The sequence below is a fragment of the Diabrotica virgifera genome, chromosome 1, assembly GCF_917563875.1.
Source record: "Diabrotica virgifera virgifera chromosome 1, PGI_DIABVI_V3a".
NCBI lineage: Eukaryota > Metazoa > Arthropoda > Insecta > Coleoptera > Chrysomelidae > Diabrotica > Diabrotica virgifera.
Window position 1 is genome coordinate 139,158,287 of NC_065443.1, and position 26,078 is coordinate 139,184,364.

The following is a 26,078-nucleotide window of genomic DNA, read 5'->3' on the forward strand; positions in this document are numbered from 1 at the left end:
CTCTTCAAAATATATCTGAATGAGGCACTCTCAGGGTAGAGAAGAAAGTGCTATAGTAAGAGCATCCCAATCGAAGATGAGGGATTGTACACAATACACTTCGCTGACGACCTAGCCATTCTAACTGAAGACGAGAGAAATTAAAAAACACAGATTAAGGCCATGGAAATGAGTTATTATAGACGATGTTGCCGGGTAACTAGTTTTTATGGAGTAAGAAACGGAGTTATAGGAGAGAAATGGAAATTGATTTAGATATGACACAATTGATTAACTATTTTTATGGGAAATAAGTCACAATTAAATTGAAAAAAATAATTTTATTAACGTTTCGACGCCCATATCGGGTGTCGTTATCAAAATACAAAATACTACTAAAATAAACAAAAATTTTGTTGCTGAGTAAAATATTCTTCTAATAATTTATTTAATCTGACTCATTTATATTGGCAATTCAGACATACATATACAGGGTGATTGATTAATAGGGTAAAGCTCAATAGCTCCGCTATAGTAATAGATAGCAATAAAAGTTAATAACAAAAATTTTAGCCACCTTTGAGCTTCACATTACAAAATTAGTTAGAATGTTACAGGGTGTTCGATAACACAGTGGCAGACCAAACTTATGTTTTTTTAAATGGAACACCCTATATTTTATTTTAAATTCGAAATCCTGTTAACTTCTCCATCACAAAAATAACTTGTTATGTTATACAGGGTATTTACAAAGTTATAACCAATTTTATATGAAAATCGTAACAAGTTCAACTCTCTGTATAAATAAAAATAAGCAAAACAACAATGGTTTATTAATACCATATTTTTAACGTATTGTCAAAATTTTCAAGAATGGTCGATGTTGCTAATTTTCTTTATATCAAATAAAGGGTGAGTCAAAACGCAAGTACATTATTTTCTCAGTAATTTTAAATGGAACACCCTGTATTTTATATCACTATTGAAAAGTACCATTACCGTACTTTAATTTTTAGATAACATTCCCTATGTCTAAATTTATTAGTTTTCGAGATATTTTCATTTTTCAATGGACCAGTAGCGTGGCCACCCAAATCACCAGAATTTAATAAACTGGACTGATTTTTTTGGGGTTACGTTAATAATGAAGTTTATAAAATACCTCCAACAACAAGTGATGAGATGAAAAATAGAATACAAAGTGTATTTCGATGTGTTAATTTACAAATGCTCCGTAGAGTAAGTAGCTCATTCAATGATCGTTTTTAGGCGTACACAAATGTGTTAGGAGATAATTTTGAACACCTTATGTAATTAAATATTTAAAATATTTTATTAAAAGTAGCTTCTAATTTTTTCAAACACGTTTTTTGCAAAATGTATTACTGATAAATTATGTTTCGTTCTTTATTTGTAACATTGTTACATTTATATACAAAAGTAGTGTTTAATGGTCTTCACAAAATATTGTATTTTGTGTTTGTGTGTTTTTTTGTAAAATTTATTACTAATTTTCTTTGTTTATTTGTTGCATTTACATAAAAAGATAGTTTTTAATTGTTTCAAAAATGTTGCATGTAGTGGTTGTGTTTTTGTTTGTAAAATGTATTACTAATAAATTATTTTTATTTCTTTATTTGCTACAGTGTTACATTGATTACCGGATTGATAATCGGTAATCTTCAATTGTCAATTCAGTCATGGCTTACTTAAAATTTAGATAAATTTAGACACCTAAAATAATTTGCTCTGAAAAATGAAAATATCTCGAAAAGTAATAAATTTGGGCATAGGGAATGTTATATAAAAATTAAAGTACGTTAATGTTACTTTTCAATAATGATATAAAATACAGGGTGTTCCATTTAACATTACTGAGAAAATAATGTACTTGCGTTTTGACTCACCCTGTATTTGATATAAAGAAAATTAGCAATATCAATAATTCTTAAAAATTTTGACAATAAATAAAAAAATATGGCATTAATAGACCATTGCTGTTGTGCTTATTTTTATTTATACAGGGAGTTGAACTTGTTACGATTTTCATACAAAATTGGTTATAACTTTGTAAATATCCTATATAATATATAACATTACAAACCTTTATATTTTTGTGATGGAGAAGTTAACAGGATTTCGAATATAAAATAAAATATAGGGTGTTCCATTTAAAAAAACATAAGTTAGCTCTGCCACTGTGTTATCGAACACTCTGTAACATTCTAACTAATTTTGTAATGTGAAGCTCAAAGGTGACTAAAATTTTTGTTATTAACTTTTATTGCTATCTATTACTATAGCGGAGCTATTGAGCTTTACCCTACTAATCAATCACCCTGTATTATACATTTTAAAGTAGAACACTTTAAAATGATATTGCCAATATTTATGAGTTCCGTTCCTGGGACGACTTTACTGAAAGATAGTTCATTCGATTACATGAAATCAACCCCAACTCAAGAATATCCGTCACAAAAAAAAATCATAGCATGTGATCTGTCTTTAAAAAGACAACCAAATGCAACGATGACAGTAAAATTCTCGCGTTAGAGATTCCATAGTAAATCACGAGGGAAAACCAGGAAAAAACCTCGTGATACTATCCCGTCATCGTAAGTATTTGGTCTTACATTTAATTTACTCTCAAGAAACGAATACCAAATTCTGACTTTAATATGTTTAATATTTTTGTTTTTTAATTTTTAACATTTTTGTTTATTTTAGTAGTATTTTGTATTTTGACAACGACACCCAATTTGGGCGTCGAAACGTTAATAAAATTATTTTTTTCAATTTAATTGTGGCTTATTTCCCATAAAAATAGTTAATCATAACAATGCCACAAGGAAATCGCTTCAGAACAACATGACACAATTGAAGCCAAAAGACTAAACTGGTATGGACACCTGTAGGGAATGTCTGAAAATAGATTGCCCAAAAAAGATAGAAAATGGACTCCGCCCACTAGAAGATGAAACCTAGCAATGCTGCTATGGGAGTAAAAAGCAAAGCTTTCGCTTTGCTGATGATGTACCTACATGCCAGTAGCACAATTAACAGTAAAAGTTGATTTCTCAAGTTTCCTAGAATGAAAATAAATGAAGACCAAAAACAATACATGATCATTTCAAAGCAGGAACGACAGCGAATAAGCCAAAATATTATTATAAATGATTATAACTTCGAGGTGGTCAAAGAATTCAAATACCTAGGAGCAACAGTCACCAACAACAACAAAGTAGAAAGGGAAATTTAACGAAACATGGACGCTACCAAAAAATGAATTGATCTATTGTTTTTACCCAATTTTGAAAAAATGTGAAAACTTTGAATTATCCACGTCCGTCTGTCCGTCTGTCTATCCGTCTGTAATCACAACTACTCCGTCAATACCAGCTAGAATGACAAATGAGGTGTCAAATGAAAGCTTATAATCCAAGGATGGTACTAAAGGTGAGAAATTAGACCTAGGTTGTCTGTCCGTCTGACCGCGAATATAACTCCTCCGTCATTATACCAGGTAGAATTACAAATGAGGTGTCAAATGAAAGCTTATAATGCAAGGATGTTACTAAAGGTGAGATATTTAACGTAGGCTGTCTATCAGTCCGACCGCGAATATAACTCCTCCGTCATTATACCAGGTAGAATTACAAATGAGGTGTTAAATGAAAGCTTATAATCCAAGAATGGTACTAAAGGTGAGATATTTGACCGAGGCTGTCTGTCCGTCGGTCCGTCCGACCGCAAATATAACTCCTCCGTCATTATACCAGGTAGAATGACAAATGAGGTATCAAATGAAAGCTTATAATCCAAGGATGATACTAAAGGTGATAAATTTGACCTAGGCTGTCTGTCCGTCCGACTGCAAATATAACTCCTCCGTCATTATACCACGTAGAATGACAAATGAGGTGTCAAATGAAAGCTTATAATCCAAGGATGGTACTACAGGTGAGAAATTTTAACTACTTAATTTTTAATTTTAATTTTAGCAAAAATGACTCAAAATTAGTAAATTCGTATATCAATCCACGCAAAGTTACACGAAGACTTCAAATAACGTCTTCCAGTTCTACTTTCGATTACTTTGGGTGAAAACCTAGGACTTACGAAGTCCAATTACTTGTTACTGTATTGAGAATGCAAAACCCTTCGATGTATATATGGCCCTCGCAGAGTGGGATATATGACTCCATTTGACAAAGTAAGACATGAAAAATGAGTCTAAATTCTAAAGAGAAAAAACATAGACAAAAGAGACTTATGAATAATAACAAACCTTTACTGGAATCAAAGAGCACAAATTGTAATAGTTAACGAATCCAGTCCAGAAATTGCAATCAGGAGAGGAGTTAGGAAGGGATGTATTATGTCTCCATTACTATTCAATGTAGGTTTATAGTGAATCCATTTTTGAAGAAACATTACTAGCAAACAAATATACAAACAAGCATACATTTGAGAGATGTACCAATGGAAAGGGTTGATAAATATAAATACCTGGGAACCAGAATTTCAGGAAATAATGATCAAACATCGGAAATAAGGGCCAGAATAGAAATAGCACGAAATAGCAATTATCTGCAACAAAGACCTTAGATTAGAACAGAAATGCTACGTGTTTTGATATTTGTTTCGTTCTGATGATTTCGTACGTATTCTTACGAATTCGTACGATCGGTTTTTCGTACGAACTCGCATCCAATGTAACCGCCGCCTTAGATACTATAATATTCAAAAAGGAAAATCTATTAAGATATATAAAGGTCATTAGACTAAGATGGGCAAGAAAAGTGATATGGAGTAGGGACAGCCGATTTATACACAACATGTTTTGGGAAAAGCTAGATGAAAGAAAGAGTTGTAGGATGACCTAGAAATAGGTGGGAAAATGCAGTCAGAGAGGAACTGGTGAGACAGTGGGAAATAGTGGCAACGAACCGAACAGCGTAAACGCAAGAAAGACTCACAAAGAGAAAGATTAATTTGTAGCATCATTGATGATGATGATTATTCATAGGACACCTGCATCATTGTTCTGAAGCTTTTTTATAATATATCTGTATCATTATATTTTTTTCAATTTTATTGGTAAATTTACATTTTCCACAAGTCATTGAGTTTATAAATAGTGCTTTATTGATGATTTTACTATTACGTATACTTTATGTTCTCAATAAAGCAATACGAAAAATAATTAGGCATCAAATAGAGTAACATAATCGATAATAACATGTTTATGTACTACTATAAACAAGATATTTCGGTCAGACCGTCCGAAAATTCAGAAGTTAATTTAAAAATTAGCACCAATCTAAATAGATGTTTAGCCCGATCAAAGAACAGTCTGACCTAAAAAAAATTAAGGTAGGATGAAAATTTGGGAATAAGTAGTTAAAATTGTCTATTATTATATAAGAAAAAGTTTACAATTATTCTATATCCCCTTTATTTTTCAAAAATTGGGAAATACCCCCTTCTCGGGGGTGAAAAAATATACATTCAAAATAAGTCCGGAATTGGATAAAATGGCTAATTCTAAGTAACTTTTGTTGTAGGGGAAAACTCATTACAAATTTTTTAAAGTGTTTAAAAAAAGGTATATTTTTGTTTTTTAAAAAAACTTTTAACATTAAAAGTGAGTTACGCTCAAAATATTGTTGCTCCCTTTTATTTTTTGGTAAAAAGAATCGCGAAAATCACCCCCTAATTAGCATCCCAAATAAAATTAATCGTTACCGCTTCACAAGTTACTTTGCTTATGTATTATTTATTTGATATGTAATTTTCATCGATTCAATGTGCTTATTTTTGAAAAGACTGTAGTTAAAATGGCTTGAACGAGTCACTAAACAAGAGTGTATGCAAATTTTGAATAGCCATAGCATAACCAATTTTTGTCTAACAGAAAAACAAAAATCCAAAATATTCAAAAAAGCAAAACGTACATTTTATTACTCTTTGAGATTTTTGGTATTACTAATAATTTTTAAGTTATTTTGAAAAAAAGGATTTTTTTTCAATATCTTTAAAACCAAATTTTTTCAAAAATCAGCACTTTGAACCAATGAAATTTACAGATCATATAAACAATACATAAGTAAAGTAAGTTGTGAAGCTGTAATTAGGGGGTGATTTTCGCGACTATTTTTACCAAAAAATAAAAGGGAGGAACAATATTTTGAGCGTAACTCACTTACTTTTAATATCAGAAGTTTTTTTAAAAAACAAAAATAAACCTATTTCTAAACACTTTAAAAAAGTTTTTAATGGGTTTTCTCCGAAAAGTGCTCCATTTTTTGGTTATTTCACGTTGAAATATTCGATATGAAATTTGACGAATAAGAAACTATTTTCATTAGCTACAACTCTGCTTCTACTCGGTACTACAGACTTCATACGTGCACCATTATTTCCACTTTTTTATAAGCTATATTTTTGCCAAGAATATTTTTTTCGATAAAATACTTACTTTTTGAGTTATTTGGGAAAAACCGTCCAAAAACATGTTTTTTTTTTGTTAAAAATGAAAATATTATTCACTCGCAACTCGCAAGTAACTTAAGTGTTCACTTAATGAAAAAACTCTATAGAACAAAAGTTGCTTAGAATTAGTCATTTTATCCAATTCCGAACTTATTTTGAATGTATATTTTTTCACCCCCGAGAAGGTGGTATTTCCCAATTTTTGTAAAATGTTGGAGATGTAGAAGTGTAAACGTTTTCTTATATAATAAATAATAGATACTTTCAACTACGTATCCGCAAATTTTCATTCTTCCTTTATTTTTTTTTTTGAGGTTTTCGTAAAGTTTTGTGTTCTTTGATCGGGCTATTATTGTAGGTATAGAAATCAGCGTAATTCATGGGTTCATTACTCTGACGAAAATGTTTAGCGCACAGACATTATATAGCGGGGTATTTATTTTCGTTCTGGTGTTATTTTAAAAACAAAATAAAAATATTTTTATGTTTATTGCTAAATTCTTTGAAGATATGATTGGTGATTATTTCAATTATTATTTAGATGGCCAACATTTCAGAACGGATATATTCTATTATTTATGTGGTTAGTGTGGGAGCTAAGTCGAGATAACTACTTGTCAAACGTCGTGGATAGAGATGCATCAAGTCAAACTAGTTTGATTTTATTCAACAAACTTGACTTGACATGAAAACCAAACTTTTTTTGTAAAAAAATTTGACTTGACTTGATTTCGATATCTTTAGGTTTGACTTGAAATCAAACTTCTTCAAACAGTTTGAAGTTTAAATATCATATTGCGCAACGTGTTTATTTCCAAGTCTAGTTGAGAGCGTACCGACTTTTGTTTTGATTTATTTGGATAGGCCTGAATCTGCTACTCCGCAAATTAGTTTGTAGTTCATATTAAGAAGTATGTGCTTGGCTTGTTTATTACGTTCGTTTTGAAGTGTGTGCTTTGTGAAATAATATCTGAACCTGAATATTTTTCGGCTCAGAACAAGTACCAGATCAAATTGAGTCTGATTTTGAAGGTACCCTCTCTTCCACTGCAAAAATTAAAAAGAAAAAATCTGTAGTTGAAGTAGAATTAATTAAGAAAAATCAATATGTACTGATTTATTTGATATTGCGGCAAGTGATTTCAAAACAATGAAAATTGAAAAGTGCATACTTGTATTATGTAAAAATAAAGAACAGTGTTATAAAATGACAATTAGTGAACTAATTCTTTAAGACGACATTGCAAAGTCGCAAAATATCATTAAACCTACTCTATCAAAAATATAATATTTTGTTGTTCCTTCATACATTTTTGTTAAAGGGGCCGTTCAAGTATCGTAACACAATTTTACAACCTCTTTATCCCATCTGTAGGTACCTTTTCATCTTTTGTTGTGAAGAAAGCTCCAGCTATTTATTGCAAACATGTGTTACTGTGCTTGATCTGGTTAATACAAATTCTAAGATTTTTTCACTTGAATACTATTGTCCTATTGTAACATGAGCGGAGCGTGAGGGGCAATATAATACAATCCAGGGGTTCTATGTAAAATATAAACGAAAGTTGAAAAGTTGGGAGATTGCGATTCCGTAGTTTTTTTTATTTAAGTTAAAAAACAATGTTATGTAACGCGCTGTTCGAACCCCCCTCCCCCGTATAACGCGCCGTAGCCTTTTACATGACCCCCTTCCCCAACTTCACCATCATCAGTAGCTCGACAACCCTTTTTGGGTCCTGGCTTGTTCTAGGATTTTGCGCCATGCTGTTCTGTTCCTTGCTTTGTTCTTTCAGTGGGTAATCTCAAGTGTTTTCAGATCTTATTTCACTTGTTCCATGTATCTAAGTTTTGGTCTTCCCTTTGACCTTCTCGCTACTGGTATTTGCCTCATTGTATGTTTTGGTGTTTCGGTCTCCAACATCCGTTTAACATGGCCCATCCAGCGCAGACGTCTGATCTTTATGGATGTTATGACGTCGGGTTCGTTGTATGCTGCGTATAGTTCAAAATTATATCTTCTGCGCCATACGTCATTTTCTTTCACCCCCTTATATATGTGTCTGAGGATTTTTCGTTCAAACGTACCTAATAAGTTCTCATCGCTTTTCGACAGTGTCCATGTCTCTGATCCATATAAAAGGACCGGTTTTATCAGGGTTTTGTATATTTTGCATTTGGTTTTTCTCGTGATATTGTTAGATCTCAGATGTTTAATTAGTCAATTTACTAACTTGCGTTACCCTCCCCCAACTTGGGTTACGTAATACTGTAAAGTGTGTTAAGCTTCCAAAGTAGATTAAATTACACTTGGTATGATAAAAAAACTATCCAACGAATTCTTTGTTTTAATCTAGTGACATTCAAATATAACAAAGTTATATCGATTAAACGAAACTTACCAGCAAGCAATTCTAAGCATACAGGAATCATTTTCAAAAAAATTACCCTATTTTGATTATAATCACTTCCTGTATCAAGATACTTTTATGTGGCACTCATTGTATTATTAATTTTCTTATCTTAATTGGCAACTAACATGTCAATCTCGACAAAAAAGTAAATCTATTAATAAATTATTTTTCAAACTGTTTCAAACTAGTTTGACAAACAGTTTGAATTTTCAAACCTGTACGATTGACCAGTTTGACTTGACTTGAATTATTTGTCAGAAGGATTGACTTGAGTTTGGCTTGAAATTAAGTCAAACTCAAGTCAAGTTCAAACATTCAAGTCAAACTTGTGCAACTCTAGTCGTGGAATAAACTCCTGATTATTTTTAAACCAAAAAAGAAATGAAGGAGTAAGCCAATTCGATCCACTTTCATATAGGTTATTCTCTTTAGTCTCCTCCTGGAAAAAGTGCTGCGTTAAAGCTACATAATATAAATAGAAAAGGAATTATATATCATAAGAAGCATCAATGCCTGGTGTTCGCTGATGATATAGCAATAATGGCGAGAAACAAACAGAAACTACGAAAAACTAAAAAATTAGAAGAAAAAGTCAGAAAAAATGACTATCTATTTGACATTAAAACAAAATACATGGACGGCACAGACTAAGGCCGATGCCGCAGTGCAGGAAGTTTGGTAGGATGGTGGATGGTAGATACCCGCCTGGCGACCATCCAGCTTCTTATACCACGAATAATACAACGACGGTAGCCGCAGTGGCCTCCCAGTACCATCTACCCATCCGGTGGTCCGTCTAAAATCAACGATGACGTCATATCTCTAATTTGGGACACCCTGTATAAATTATTATTGTATGTCAAAAAGAACAATTTAAAATACTAATCGACGGTCTGAGCATTTTTCAAAAAAAACAATTAGTATTTGAGATATTGAATTTATTCCAAATTACAGACTCTCTCTGTATACATATTGGCATAGAGTATATAAATACTATTATTACGTACATATACATATTCGGTACACTTATTTCGGCTAGCCACCAATGATCGGTTATTAGAATATCCCGGTTATAAGAATAATTTTGCCTGGCACGAAGGCTATTCCAATAAGCGGGTTCGACTGTATTAAGATTTGTAAGACTTTAGGGTATTTAGGGTTTTAAGTATTTAGGGTAAATGATAAACCGAGATGGCACTTGTATGAAAGATATAGAAATGAAAATAGTACGGGGAGAAAAAGCCACGAAAGCACTCCATGGAGTGATATGGAAGAACACTCTAACTAAAGAAAAAAGGATATTTCAGGGTATAGTGCTGAATATTACCCTACAAGAACGGAAGAATGGCTAGTGACAACAGTAATACGAAATAAAATACGAACAGTTGAATTGGAATTTATGAGAAGGTGTCTACAAATTACCAGGTAGGACAGAATATTAAGAACAGAGGAAATATGAAGCAGAATAGAAGTAGAATGCTCAATTACAAAAAAGTTGTGGTAGTAAAAGTAGAGCCCTGAAATGGTACGGGTATGTACGAAGAATGCCGGAGCACAGGTGGCCGAAAAGATTACTGGACTGGGACCCGCGGGGAGGAAGACGGCGGAGAGGAAGACCTGCTGTGAGATGAAAAACTCACATAGGAAATGCTACGATAGATAGAGACCTCAGAGATGACGACTGGGAGAATAGAGTGCTATGGAAGACGAAAACGGCAAACTCATAATGGGAAAAAGCCAAGAAGAAGAAAGTAATTCACCGAACTAGTACGGCTCAATATAAATAATAAATTGAATAAAATACTTTGTTCTTGGAAAAATAATCATTTTTATTAAAATTATAATTATTTGTAACAAACAAACATTAATGTTGAGTTATATTCGCGGTCGGACGGTCAGACGGACAGACAGCATTACGACGGACAATTATAATAATTATTACATGTACTTACGCTGGGCAATTTTCTTTGTGACACGGTGACAGGAAAATACAGCGTGTTTTATATGTTCGTTCATGGATATTCTTTCATTTTTCCGACTGTACATAATCTTGTTGAACGTAGTTTAAAGTACATAGTCTTATAAAATCCATTATCTTTAAACGCAAATAACTTGAAAACTACTTACTTTATCGCAATGAGACAACAGGATGTAATAAATATTTATGTAAAAAGTAACGAAGAATCAAAAGAACATGCTGAAATGATTATTGCGACAGTTGCGTAGATTTCAAGGGGGGAAAGGAGCGAAAAGGAAGTATATATCTCTACAACACGCATCTGGTAACAGCGGAAAACCATCTTTTAAGACTAGTTAAAGTACTCTAGAATATGTAAACTGTGTGTCAAGTTTGAACAAAAAATATTAAAAGGTGCTTTAACGATGGGCTAAAATCATTTTAGAACATTTGTAATAAAACACTCTGTATCTCGGTAAGGAAGAATATTTTATTTAAGTGTTTTGGATTAAATCTTCGTATTTTGTACTACGATTTCTTCAGTTACGATATGGACAATTGTTAATGAAACACCCTGTATTAAAGCTAGATCCACCTTCAACTGAATGGGGTGTGCTGTAATAAGAGAGAATAAGAGTTTTCATAAGTATCATCAGATTAATTAATAGATACAGTGGAACCTCGATTATCCGTCTCTCCATTAACCGTCACCTCTGTTAACCGTCAGGGTACATACAGACGTTGTATTGACTACATAAGCAAAAATTTTAATGTAAAAAAATAAAAAATAAAGTTAATTTGGTGTGTGATGAGGACACAAATGGCTATCCATTGCTGACAGATAAAGAAATGACCAAACAGATTCAGAAGCTGACACAGACTTGGAATTGGACTGTAGATATTATGTTGATGAACCTATTGTAACTGACAAAGATTTGCGTAAATAATCTAGAGAAGCTGCATCGCACATGCAATAATTCATCGAGTGGTATTCTCAACAAGAAGAAGCCAATAAAGTAGATTGCATGATCTTGTGCCGATTAAGAAATTCGGCCGTCGCAAAAAGTGAAGCAACAGTAAAACAAATAAAGATTTCAGAATATTTTAAATTGATTTGATTGTACGAACACAAATCCCTCTTATATTGTCAAACAAAACGTACAAATGAAATTTGAGAGTTGTACTATGAATTTTTAATTTTTTTTAATGTTCTGTTAACCGTCTTTTCGATTATCCGTCATACCCTTGGTCCGGTACCCTGACGGATAATCGAGGTTCTACTGTATAAAATAATATCCAATATTGAACTGGGTCAAGATTGTGAAATATCGAGTAACCAAATGTTTCATTGTTTTTCTTAATATTGTGTGCTAATTCTTAAGCCACGGGTGCTGAATAAGCAGCCCGTGTATGAATGCAATGACCCACATTGATTGTCAAAAATAATACAATGGGAGATCAGAATAAACTTGGTGTTCGTCGAATAAAGATGTTTCATTCTCCCTTAGTTACTTAACATTGAAAAGAACCTGAACTACTACAACCCTTAGCTCCCAGGGTGACGTACATATCAAGTTATATTAGATGGCGATCCTGCCAGGACTACAACCTGTCTCTTGGCATAATAATAAGAATTCTGTGATGCTACGTCTTCTTTGTCCCTTTTTATGATATTTAATTGTGTACCTTGAACAAAGGTAGGTGCAGAAAATTGGAAGCATTTGAGATGTGGTTATATCCGATATATATACTTAAAATCCCGTGGACTGTCCGGGTCACAAATGAGGAGGTCCTCAGACGAATGGAGAAGAACCGAGAAATATTGAGCACCATGAAATCTCGAAAGTTAGAATATTTCGGACACATTATGCGAAATGAATCCAGATATGCCCTCCTACAAGCCATCCTACAAGGAAAAATATTTGGAAAGCGAGGTCCAGGAAGAAGAACATCCTGGTTAAAGAACCTCAGAACCTGGTGCAATACAACATGTGTGCAGCTTTTCCGCACTTTTGCAGATAAGATAAAGATTGCAATGATGATCGCCAACATTCGTCACGGACAGGCACCAGAGCCGGATTTAAGGGAGGGCAGGCTGGGCAGCTGCCCGGGGCCCCCACATTTCGGGGGCCCCCACATTTCGGGGGCCCCCACAAAGTCCCAAAGATAAGAGGTTTATTTAAACAGATATTGGCAGGAGATACAGGAACAATGTATGACAAGTATAAAATGAAGAGGCGTAGGAGTGATAATATTGCATTGTTCATGGTTATGTTTTTAACCTTCCACCGGGTGAGTGTATTGCTTCGTTTGTAAATTCTTATCAAGTGATGAGAAGAGAATTTTGTGATAGGAAACATGCAGATGCAGATAGTAGGCTTATGGATCACGAAATGTCTAAAGCACACGAAAGAACTGGGCGTATTGATACTGAAGTAGCAAAACAGGCCGAAGAAATAAAGAATTATTGGAAAATGGTAACTCAAAGACTAATTTTAGTGTTATAAAGTTTATTTGTGAACGAGATTTAGCATTTCGCAGCGAAAAGGAGTTGTCGAGTTCATCACAAAATGAAAATTATTTGAAAATACTCCAGTTATAAGCTGAATATGATCAATTTCTGAAGCACGATATTTTAATAAATATTCAAATCCTGGAAGCGGACATGTCAACTATCTTTCATCAACCATATGTGAGGAAATTGTACATCTGATGGGTCAAAACGTATTAAATGAAGTAGTTTCAAGGATTAAGAAGTCAAAATATTATTCAGTTCATACAAATCAATTAAATGTGTTATTTCGTTACATAGAAGGTTTCACTCATGTTGAAAGGTTTACCATATTTTTGCCAAATCGCCGCCATAAAGCAGAAGATATATTTAATTATATAATGACATTTTTGCAAGAACATGATATCGATCTGAAAAACTGCAGGAGACCGTCCTACGTTAATGCGTCAGTTATCAGTGAAAAATACACTGGTGTTCAGGCTGAAATTATAGAACAAAAGGTACATATCCATACGTGGGTGCTCCGTGCTCGGTGTAGCTGCTTAAATGGATACGGCATGCGCTCCCCTACATATAAACAGCAAACCGGTTAAATCACTGGTTGGCGATCACCGACGTATCCACTATGTGGATCTGCTACACCGAGCACGGAGCACGCACGTATGGATACGTACCTTAATATCTTGGAGTTGTGGATTCCTTGTGTCGCCCACTCTCTAAATTTAGTTTCAAAAGCTGCAACTGAGTGTTATCATGCATTTAGCATAGCACAGCATTCTTTAATTTCTTAGAACTAGCCATATGTATTTTTCACTTCCTCTACATATACATAGATACAACTTAACAGAATGTTTAAAAGCTGCGTCTTAAAGCGACAGCAATACTGACCGTGCCAAAAATATTATTGTTCCTAAAAGAGAAAATACTACTAGATAGTCATGGAGGTAATGCCGCAAAAGAACTAGTTAAAGGTTATAATAATCAGATTAAAGGAGCATTATCCAAAATTTCGGAAGACTATCAGCAACAATTTAAAACTCATTGAAAATGGTTTGTTGCTTTGACGTACCTATAATCGAATGTGTTTACTGGAAACAGAGAGGATATCAGGGAGGACAAACAGCACAAGTCGTATTCTTCAAGATCCAAATATTGACCTTAATTCAGGAGTGGCAGCACTTAGATGACTTATACAAATTTTACAGTCAAGACGTGACAATTTTGAAAGATATGAGAACATCGGGAAGTTTCGAACTCAAAATTTTATCGCTATTATAGATTACGTCTAAGTCAGAGGCTTTCTGCATATGATTCCATCCATTTAAATTTTGGGTTTTTACATCATTTTGGAAAATTGGAAAATTTAACCCTGAATGAAATTGAAGCTCACGCACTAAAGCTTACCAACATTTATAGCAATGATTTAGATGAAAACTTATGTGTCCATCTGGTACAGTTTGTAAGATTCTTCAATTCATTTAAAGAGGAAATCAGCTTATCAAATATAAGCAAAGAATTTCAAATGTACCAACTGCTAAAAAAAAGAATATGAATGATGCTTTTCCAAATGTTGAGGTGACACTTTGTTAATATTTAGTTCTGATGCTAACTAACTACAGTGGTTAGAGATCATTCTTAAAATTTAAGTTAATTAAAAATCGACTTCGGTCTATAATGGGCCAAGAGTGTTTGACTCATCTCTCTACAATGAGCATTGGCTGTCTAAATGCAACTTATGTCCCACATAATCAAGAAATTTTCAATTAAAATATCTCGAAAAGTTCCCGGACTTTAACAATACATCTTACTATTATTTTTAATATTTTACAGTAGATAGTTACAGCTCTTGTACATTTTATTATTTAAAATTATATTTATAAAATATATTTATAAAAGTAGATCAATATTTTTTTAATGGTAGGACGTAGGGCCCCCACACCAATTCTGCCCAGGGGCCCCCACAGGCTTAAATCCGGCTCTGACAGGCACATCAAGAAGAGCCACAGAAGATCAGCCACACATTGAAAATTTTTCTTCGCAAGAAAAAAAGTGTTCTACCAAGTCAATGCACCGTCCGAAAAGATATGGCGAAAAGTTTGCCTGCTATTTTATTAGTTAGTCCCAGGACTTATAGGCTTATAGCTTGAGTCAAGCTATACATAGTACTTATGTCAACACTTTGTTACACTTTCCACTTCCGAATGTAACAATAAATATGACGATAATTCTAAAATAAGTTATGCGGCTATAAAAAATATTGAAATCGCCAGAAATAAAAGTATTTTTAGATTGTTTTGAGATCTCCTGTCAACAACCGAATATTGGAATTTTTCCGGATCTAAATCTTAACAATGAAAAAAAATAGATATGTACTACAAAAAGTAGTCTCTTAGATTATGTTTGTCAGATTACATCAATTACTATCGTGATGAACATTCATAATTATCATAATATTTAGAGTTGAAATTTTATTTATTTTTGTTTAATAACGTAATAAAACGTGTGTTGCTTTCTAGGACACTTCATTATTTAAAATTTTATTAAACAATTAAGTGCGTAGGCGCAAATTTTCGCGCCAATGTGTTTTAAATGCATTAATTTTTTTCGAATCCTAAGAAACTAATACCTAAGTATTTTTGAAAAATTTAAGCGCAGAATGAAAGATTACATTACATATTACCGAGGGCCGAAAGTCCCTTAGAATGACCAAAAAGTTTCTTTTGAATGAGATATTTGAAATTAAAAATCACACTAAATTTTCTCTTTTTTTTCACCCTGTAACTTATTAAAATAAACATAAGGTATAGAAGTTTTCAGGGGCTTTAGGCTTTCGGCCCTCGGTAATAATGCAGTCTTTCATCCTGCGTTTGAATTTTTCAGAAATACTTATTAGTTTTCTCAGGAGTCGAAAAAAATGAATGCATTTAAAACACATTGAAGTGAAATTTTGTGCCTATGCCCTTAAAAACTTATTTATTAGTTCGGCCGATACTTAGTAAAAATAATGCACTAAAAATTACTATCTCTTGAAGATCTACTGAAAATTTCGAAAAACGTTTTTAGGGCAGTTTCTATTTATTTTTAACTAAAAACATTTTAAGAATAAGATCCACAAATCTTTTCATCTTATCATTTCAAAATCATTTTGAAACTTGTGTCTCTTGACTCATTATACAAAGCAAATGTCTATAGAACACTGAACATTTTATTTTCTTAACCCTTAAAATTTGTTTAAAAAACAAATTTCGAAATGATGACTTTTTACACGAATTTAAAAAAATACAATGCTCTACGACCCTTAGAACCTGAGCTTTTTTTCATATCTCGATTTGACTATTTCAAAAACTGAATTTTTTGATAGGTGCTAGGTGCTTAAACCTTACCATAATCAAATTTTTTAATGTTTTTTTTGTGAAGTCCCAATGTGCCGTTCTAGATATTTTTTTCAATTTTACTTAAATAATTTTTTCAATCTGTAAGTTTACAAGGAAGTTTACAAAATAAGGAATCTTTTCAACTAAAAAAATTTTCAATTAAATATGGGATCCCTCTCTATAGTTGCACTTTAAACTTTTGACCATAGCTTAAATATGGCTTTGTAATACTTTTCTTCCCCAGTCATGGTACAAAAAATATATATCAGTTTTTTTCAATTTTTAAAAATAATAATTTACCTACGAGTTTTTAAGTCTAGAAAATGCGTATTTTGGCATTTTTTCGATTTTAAATCGATTATAACTCGAATACTATCAACTTTTGAGATAAATAAATAATCAGACCCTTTTGGTAAAATGACTTAAAATCATATAAAATGTTTGCTGGAGCAAAAGGTGATTGTTGGAATTTGTTTTAAAACACGGCTTAAACAATTTGTACCCAAAAATTTCGCCTGACACTCTTCAGATTTGTTTAAAGGGGACATTTTAGGGGTTACAAACGGGACATAAAGGGGAAAATTGTTAGTACGGGAGCGGCGGCAGAAGCTGAATTAATGTTTATGTCATTAAAAAAAGTACGTAAAAAAGTACTTACTGAATTTTTTTCGTCCGTTCCCTCGCCGAAGCTAAAGTCTTATGTCTCACAACAGAACAATTCACTTTGAGTACAGCCAGTTCCCGCGCAATATTCGAAGCATCACTCAACTCTCCCTTCGAAATGGACACTTCAAGTTTTTTCAACAACCGATTGATTTGCAGACTGTCCGTTCGACTTAAGTTTCTCGAAGTCTTTTCATCCTTTTTTACCGTTTTTGGTATATTAAAAAACAATGATAACTCATCGTTCCTCACCAAGTTAGCGTACATCTTGGCAGCCGACTGACTAGATTGGGAATATATGTTTTCGAAGTCTTTAGATTGCATCAATTTAAAGTCCTTCTTCATTCTTTGGTCTTCTAGCAAATTGCTTATGGTTGAAGCTGGTAGGTGCTGTTTTATAGCTGCTGTAGTTTGAGCAGAGCTGGACACTTTCAAAGGTTTAGGATTATCTGTTTTCTTAACCTTAATATTTTCATAAACTGTTGTAGTTGTACCAATAAGAATATCAGCCACTTTCTCCTCCTGAGTTTTTTCTTCAGTATTTTTATCGTCTATATTTTCTGATGTGTCAATAACTTCAAGTTTATTCTCTGTTTTCTCAGTAGCATTTGTTTCTTCTTTTGCATCTGCATTTTCGACGATAATACTTGCAACGTTATTTTTCCTTTGTGCTATTTTTCGTTTAGGCAAAGAATTTTTCATTTCTATTAACATTTTCTTCAGTTTTTCTTTTTCTTCTTTCTTTGTGTCTTCTACTTTTTCATCGCTCGAGCTGGACGCATTTCCTACTTTGAGTTTGTTATTGTAATTAACTAAAGCAGAAAATCCTATCTGCGTTTTAGATCGTTCAAAATTCATTTCAGTCTTTTTTGGTGGACTAGTTTCTTTAACAACTGTTTTTTCTTGTACATTACTTTCAGTTTTCGATGATGAGGAAAAATCATCAAAATATGGTTTAATGTTGGAGCATACGTGACATATAATCCTCCAATATTCATTTTCAACGTTACATTTTGGACAATGCCAACTTTTCCTCTCTAGCTTTGGAGTCTCCTTCTTTGGTTTAATAGCACTAGCACTTTCAGACTTCATTAAGGGTGAGTTTTTCTTATCTATCTCTTCCAGACGTTTTTTGTGACTTTCCAACAGAAATTCCTGTCTTCTTTTAGTTTCATCCAGGCTCGTCTGTTTATCTAACAGTTTGTCCTTTTGTGATCCAAAAACTCCTTTTCGTACGTTTGTTATAGCGTTAAATTTAGCTATTAAGTCTCTTGCGGATCGTCTTTTGGGAGATACAATCCACTCTTCTGGTTCCACTTTGGTATTTTTAGGTCGCATGAATTCTGGCATTTCTGAAATATTTGACTTTGATATAGCCTCGTATTCTTTGTTTTTTACTATTTCGTATGCTTCTCTGTCTAGCTCGCTTATATTTGTAAGAAACGTCATGCCTGATTTCCTTTTGTCTTCTTTTTTTCGATCTAATTTTGCATCCTCTAAAGTTAAATCCAGGGAAGAATTTCTAGAGAATTGAACTTCTGGAAGTATTTCGATGGGTTCGTATCTACTGTCTGTTTTATCCTTTTTTATCTTCTCGGCTAAATTTCTTTTGTACCACGCTCTTGGTGATACAGGAGCTTCAATTATGCTTGTTCTTGCTGACGAAGGAGCGAGCGTTGTGTTATTCTGATTCGTCGTAGTATTTGGCATATTTAATTCTTTAACAGGTCGCAAGATGCCGTGATCTAGTTTCAATGAATCGTTACAAATGATTCCTACGTCTTCGTATACAGGAGCATCAGTCTTTTCTTTACCAGTTTTCATCATTTTTTCTTCTATGGTCGGCGGTTGGGGAGCTAAGCGCTTTTTTCTTCGTAAACTAGCAGTTGAAGTTTCGTCTGGAGGAGTTAGTAGCTTGTTTCCAGGGGGCTGTGGGGCTTTTCGCTTACCTTTAACATGAACATACGCACCAGCTTTTCGGATTTTTGAGGATTCACTATTGGTTCTACGATGCACTACCTTGTTGATCTCTTCTTGGGTTTCTTCCATAACACCTCTCGTCATAAGAGGCAAACTTTTGGAGTTTTCGATTTCTTCTTTCTTATTTTTGGATTTAAGTAACGAGTCTCTGTTGAAAAACAAGTTATACTTCTTTCTTAGCGTGAGATTCTTGTCTTTGTCGCGTTCGCGTATTTTGTCGCGTTGTTTCAGTCTTGCTTTGTAAGTGTCCGTTTCCGGTCCGGGGGTTATGCACTTTTCCGACACACTATGCTTGTAATCACCGGGGGCGATATAAGAGAAAGAAGCAACCGTACCGACACTATGAGAAGAGGTTAAACTATCACAGCTACTTGAGTGAGATATTTGTAGATCCGTATCTATAGATTCCCGAGACGTGGAAGGCTTGAACCATTTTAAGAAAGCAAATAGACCACTATTCCGTTTGGAAGTATTCGAGATTGGATCACAGCCAACATTTTGATCAGTGTTTTCTGGGGGGAGTCTTTGTTTGAAGCTCATTATTTGTGATGGTCATGTTCCTTGGAAAACAGAAAATGCCATCCCGGATCTAAAAAAAATAAAAAATATAAAAGTTAAACTACATAAGTAGACATCAACACGTGTCTATAATAATTCACGAGTGTATCGTACTATTTTTAGGTTGCATCAAATCGAAGCTGATTATATTTATTGAAGCAATTGTAACGTGTAAAAAGGGTAACGTACTTACCTTATGGGATCATTTTTGTTGAAAAGCATGGAGGTGTTTCACTGGTGAGGTTAAAATTATGAACTAATGTGTGTATTTTAAGAGTTTTGTGTGTGCGATGCTAAAAGTGAGCGTTGTGCGCCAGATCGCGTCTCGGGGACTTGAGTTAAATTTAGTAGATTAATAGTTCGGGAGCGTCCGGTTGTCAAATTGGTTTTTTTCTTTAATTTTCTGTTTTGTTTGTTTACAAAATGAAACAAATATGTATCAACGTGGTTGAGGAGCGAAGAGAATTTTCTTTTGTATTTCGACTTCCTCAGCTATAATTATCGTAATATTTTTAGGTCTCACTGAGAATGTGTTTTATTTTTAAATCATTTATACGATAGACATCAAAAATATTCCTACTAATTATTGGACTTATTGATAATTAATTGCTAGCTTTCTGTTTTTTTTTCTTCCGTCTTTATAGGAGACAATATTTACTTATTTATAGTACACGACAGGCTAACACTTATTAAAAAATGTTCTTCTTCTACTTCTTCCTTTTTATTAGCAAATCTGCTTACGAAATTCTAGTAGCCTTATGAGGAGGCAGTAGCCTTGTGTAGCAGACTAAGGTCTGGTAAGCCTAACAGAAGAGTCCCTGGCCCTCCAGGTTGGGGGTTGGGTATGAGGCTAACTCCCTCATCCCGCAAAAACCTATTGTTACGAAATCTCGAGATAAAAAAGCCGGACTGAATTCAAGACGGCGACCTAGGCACCGAACTAAGGACAATGATTTAAATATCAGTACTTGGAATGTAAGAATAAACATGTATAGGGCAGCGGGACTGAAGCTGCTCCAAGATCAACTCCTAAAATATAGAATAGACATTGCAACCATTCAAGAGATGAGATGGACAGGAACCGGCATTATGCAGAAAAAGAACATGATATTTATTACAGCTGCAACCCAAACCGACATGAGTTCGGAACCGCGTTCCTAGTATCAAAGAGAATCAAAAAATGTATTATTGGTTTTAAAGCCATAAATGATCGATTATGTTTCAACAAATTTTCCAACATATGCCTGATCAACGTGCACATTGATGCACGCGCCAATCGAGGAAAAAGACGAAGAAATTAAAAATCTATTCTACGAAGACCTTGAAAGAGCATACGATAACTGTGCCAAAAACGATATTAAAATGAGCATTGGCGACATGAACGCCCAGATAGGAAAAGAGATATGCTACCAAGATTATATTGGTAAACACAGCCTTGGTTACACCACAATTGGAAGCACCACAAATCAAATTGACCATATTATAATTGACAGAAGGCACTTTACAAACCTACAACAGTTTGAAAGTTTTACGAAGGAAATTGAACAATGGAAAATGCGAAATACATAAATTAAAAAATAAAAAGGCGAAATAACACCAAACAGAGAAGATCTACTAAATATCGTAGAAGAATTTTATTCGGAACTATATAGGAGCCAAAGGCTAAATCAAAATAATCTGAGGGAAGCGGTTTCAAAGAAAATAATAAACCAAGGCTCCGAAATACTGCCAGAGATAACCACTAGTGAAATCCATCAAGCACTGAAAAAAAAAAAGAAAAATGGAAAAGCACCAGGCGAAGATGGAGTCGTAATAGAGGCCATTAAAAACGGAGGCCACATTCTTATAGGTAAAATAAAAAATCTCTTCAACTTATGCCTTCATCAAAAGTCGATACCTACCTGAAAATGGAAAAACGCAGTAACAATACTTTTGCATAAGAAGGGAGATAAGACAGACTTAGAACATTACAGACCCATTAGCCTGCTAAACCACTTATACAAACTCTTTACAAAAGTAGTGACATCAAGAGTAGAAAAGAAGCTAGATTTTTACCAGCCAAAAGAACAAGCTGGATTTCGATCAAACTTTGGAACAAACGACCATCTGCAGGCAGTAAAGTTACTAATTGAAAAGTCAATAGAATATAATAAGCCCCTTGTCCTAGCATTCGTGGATTTTCATAAAGCCTTTGACACGATAGAGCTGGATAGCATTTTAGAAGCTCTAAATGAATGCCGCATTGACTATCGTTACAGTACACTCATCTATAATATTTATAAAGAGGCAAAAACGAGTGTTAAGTTACATGATAAAACCAAATAAATAAGCATAGAACGCGGCGTAAGACCAGGCGACACACTCTCGCCAAAACTGTTCATAACTGTTCTGGAATATGCCTTTAAGATGCTCAACTGGGACAAAAAAGGGATCACAATAGACGGAGAAAAGTTAAATCATCTTCGTGTTGCAGATGACATAATCCTTATCATAACTGATGACCTAGGAGAAGTAAAGGAAATGCTAAATGAGTTAGATGCTATCTGCTGTAAAATAGGCCTGAAAATGAACTTTTCTAAAACTAAATATATGACTAATCTGATTCCTAGTGGACAGCTGATTATACGTGAACAAGAAGTAGAACTAGTGGAAAAGTACATTTACTTGGGTCATGAAATTAGAATTGGCAGAGATAACCAAACATGCGAAATAAAAAGAAGATTAACTCTTGCTTGGGCAGCCTACGGAGCTCTGAGAGACATATTTAGGAGCAGTATATCGATCGGTTTAAAAAGACAAGTGTTTGATCAATGTGTGCTGCCGGTAATGACATATGGAGCAGAGACACTGACTAACCAAGGCAACAGCGTCGAAAATGCGGGTTGCTCAAAGGCGTATGGAAAGATCCATGCTGGGTGTAACCCTACGGGATAAAATAAGAAATAAAGAGCTCAGACAAAGAACCGGTATCGCAGATGTTGTAGAGCGTATCACCAGGCTCAAATGGAACTGGGCAGGACACGTCGCCAGGCTGAAAGATTCAAGATGGACACGAAAGCTGATGGAATGAAGACCAAGATAAGATAAACGCAATAGAGGAAGGCCACCTACACGATGGACAGATGATATCAGGCGGATTAGAAAAAACTGGCAACAATCAGCACAAAACCGTGAAGTGTGGAAACAATTGGGGGAGACCTATGTTCAGCAGTGGACGTGAATTGGTTGGATGATGATGACTTTACAAACCTAATGAACATCAGAAGTTACAGAGGCGCAAATATTGACTCGGCCTATTTCATGGTAGGGGCCAAGTTACGACAAAGAATTTCCAATGCCAAAAAAGAAAGGGGTATGAGACATGTAAAATATAACTTATATATGCTAAATAATGAAAACAGAGAAACAGTTCCAGTCGCATATAAAAGAAATCCTAGAACAGAACACACCTGGGACCTAGGCAGTCGACCTGTCAAGTACGGAAATGTGGAACAACTCCAAGGAGGCTCTGAAATTAGCAGCCGAAAGCACATTGGGAATATCGCGAACCCAAGAAAGAGACGACTGGTTCGACCAAGACTGCAAAAAATTAACAGATGAGAAGAACGAGGCATTTAGGACCACGCAACAACGGAAAACTAGGACAACAATAGATAGATACAAAAACTTAAGGAGGGGGGAAAACGCATACAAACACAAAAACGAGATCGGAAAATGACATATTAAAACGGCTCGAAAACCATATGAGTCACGGAGAAACAAGAAAGTTCTATCATCAAATAAGTATTATTAGAAAAGAATTTAAACCGAGAATCAACTATTGTAATGATAAGGAAGGTAACTTACTTATCAACAAAGAGGATATCCTGCTACGATGGGCAGGGCACTTTCGGGAGTTGCTGAAGGGGAACCTACTAACAACATAGAGCTGGAATACCGAAATGAGGAACTCTTGGAACCCCTCTCGGTAGAAGAAGTCAAAATATCTGTAGAAAACCCTAAGGAACCACAAATCCCCAGGCAGCGATGGCTTCCCAGCAGTGTTATTTAAGCACGGTGGAGAGCAGATCGCCAAGGTGATGCAGAAATTCTTTGTAAAATTTGGTCTGAGGAGCAAATGCCTGAAGAATGGAGCTTAGACTGAAGGCGGTATAGAACATTGATAGTCCCCGTTCTCACATATGGATCAGATGCATGGACGCTAACTAAAACAGATGAATTCGCTCTATCGATTTTTGAAAGAAAGGTGCTATGCAATATATTCGGAACGCTCTGTGAGAACGAAATATGGAGGCGTAGATATAACTTTGAACTGCAGAATATCTATAAGTATACGTTTGGGGGAAAAGATATTGCCACTATAATTAAGCGAAACCGCCTGCAGTGGGCAGGACATGTAGTCCAGGCCCCTGAATCGAACATGATAAAAAAGATTCTAACAGCGCAACCCGTGGAAATGAGAAGACGGGGTAGACCAAAGCTGAGGTGGATGGACAGGGTAACACAAGATGCCGAGAAGATCGGAGTCGGCAACTGGAAAATGCAAGCAACGGACAGAACAGAATGGCGTAGAAAGCTTGAGAAGGTCGAGGCCCTCTAAGGGATGTAGCACCAAGATGATGATGATGTGTGCGATGCTAAAAGTTTTTTTCTTTAATTTTCTGTTTTGTTTGTTTACAAAATGAAACAAATATGTACCAACGTGGTTGAGGAGCGAAGAGAATTTTCTTTTGTATTTCGACTTCCTCAGCTATAATTATCGTAATATTTTTAGGTCTCACTGAGAATGTGTTTTATTTTTAAATCACTTATACGATAGTTATCAAAAGTATCCCTTCCCCTTCTTCGCACATATTGCCAAATAATTGAAACAATTTAATATTTATTTAACTTGTTAGCTTTCGGTTTTCTTTTTCCGTCCTTATAGGAGACAATATTTACTTATTTATGGTGAACAACAGGCTTTGCAGACATAAGGCAAAATATAGGCAAAAAAAATTTAATACATACATTTAATATATTTATGTCTTCTTCTTCTTGAGCCTGTTTGCATCCACTCCTGGACAAATGCCTCCCCATGAGTTCTCTATTCTTCTCTGTTCTTGCTGTTTGGTGCCAGTTGCTCCCATTTTTGCTTTGATGTCGTCTAGCCATCGTTTTTGTGGTCTTCCTCTACTACTGTACTCGCGTGGTCCCAATGTACAATGTTTCTTGTCCACCTTTCGATGTTTTGTCGTGCCACGTGTCCTACACAGTTCCATTTGTGTACCAGAGTCAGAGATCTTCCTCTAGATCTTTTGCCCGCTACGTTACCTTCAACTATAATTCGTTCGATGCCTTCTCTTTTTCTAGTTAGGTATATTAGTCCAGAGAAATAAGATTTTTCTCGTGACACATCCCCCTCCAGGCCGAAACCAAATTTTTTGAGTAGATAGTATGGACATCTATATTAATATAACCTAGGTATATGTTTCCTGCAGCCGAATTTGATGATATACATAGTTATAAACAAATGAAGATCAAAAACGGTAAATTTTCGCTTTTTTCGTCTATTACCAAAAAGTGAAGCATTCTAAACAAATTTGAGAATAAGAAACTCATAAATCATATAAAAAACTTCAATATGTTTATCCTTATTTGTTGCTTAGAAAATTGCAAAATAAGTCATAAATTTTGAGATTTTATAAATGTTCGCATAACTCATGTAAAAATTTTAGAACCTTCTTATTAAACGAAATGCTGAGACTTCTTGTGCTTAAATTATATTTTAAATCTTAAAGCAATTGGTCAAATAGTTTCAAAGTTATTTAATTTGTTTATATCAAATTCATTTTTTTTCAACACTATAAGTCAGAAAATTATGAGGTTACAGTAATACTTCGGACAGTTTATGAAAGAAGAACATTCATACTAGTAACTTAATTTAAAAAAAAATGACAAAAAGTAATTTTAAACAGTCTAAAATTATTTTGCAAAAACATGTCGATTTTTTGCTTACTTATAAACAATTAGAATAACTTTTTAACCGTTACCCGTAGAAAAATTATTTTTTCATATTTAGAAAGACTGAATTTTTATACACATTTAGAAAAGGACAATTAGGGACTAAAATAGCCCCCCCGTGTTTTTAATTCACATGTTCTTGCAAA

General features: G+C 34.2%; 1 protein-coding gene across 1 annotated transcript in view; it reads right to left on the reverse strand.

The window, feature by feature from the left end:
* LOC114339819 (uncharacterized) overlaps nucleotides 1–20,548 on the reverse strand; it is a 65,752-nt gene extending 45,204 nt beyond the window's left edge. Inside the window, exons 1-2 of the mRNA XM_028290504.2 lie at nucleotides 20,123–20,548; nucleotides 17,387–19,960 (exon numbers count right to left, since the gene is read on the reverse strand). Coding sequence (XP_028146305.1) covers nucleotides 17,387–19,911 — 2,525 coding nt within the window. The 5' untranslated portion in view covers nucleotides 19,912–19,960; nucleotides 20,123–20,548. The remainder of the gene's footprint in view (nucleotides 1–17,386; nucleotides 19,961–20,122) is intronic.
* Between the last annotated feature and the right edge of the window lie 5,530 nt (nucleotides 20,549–26,078).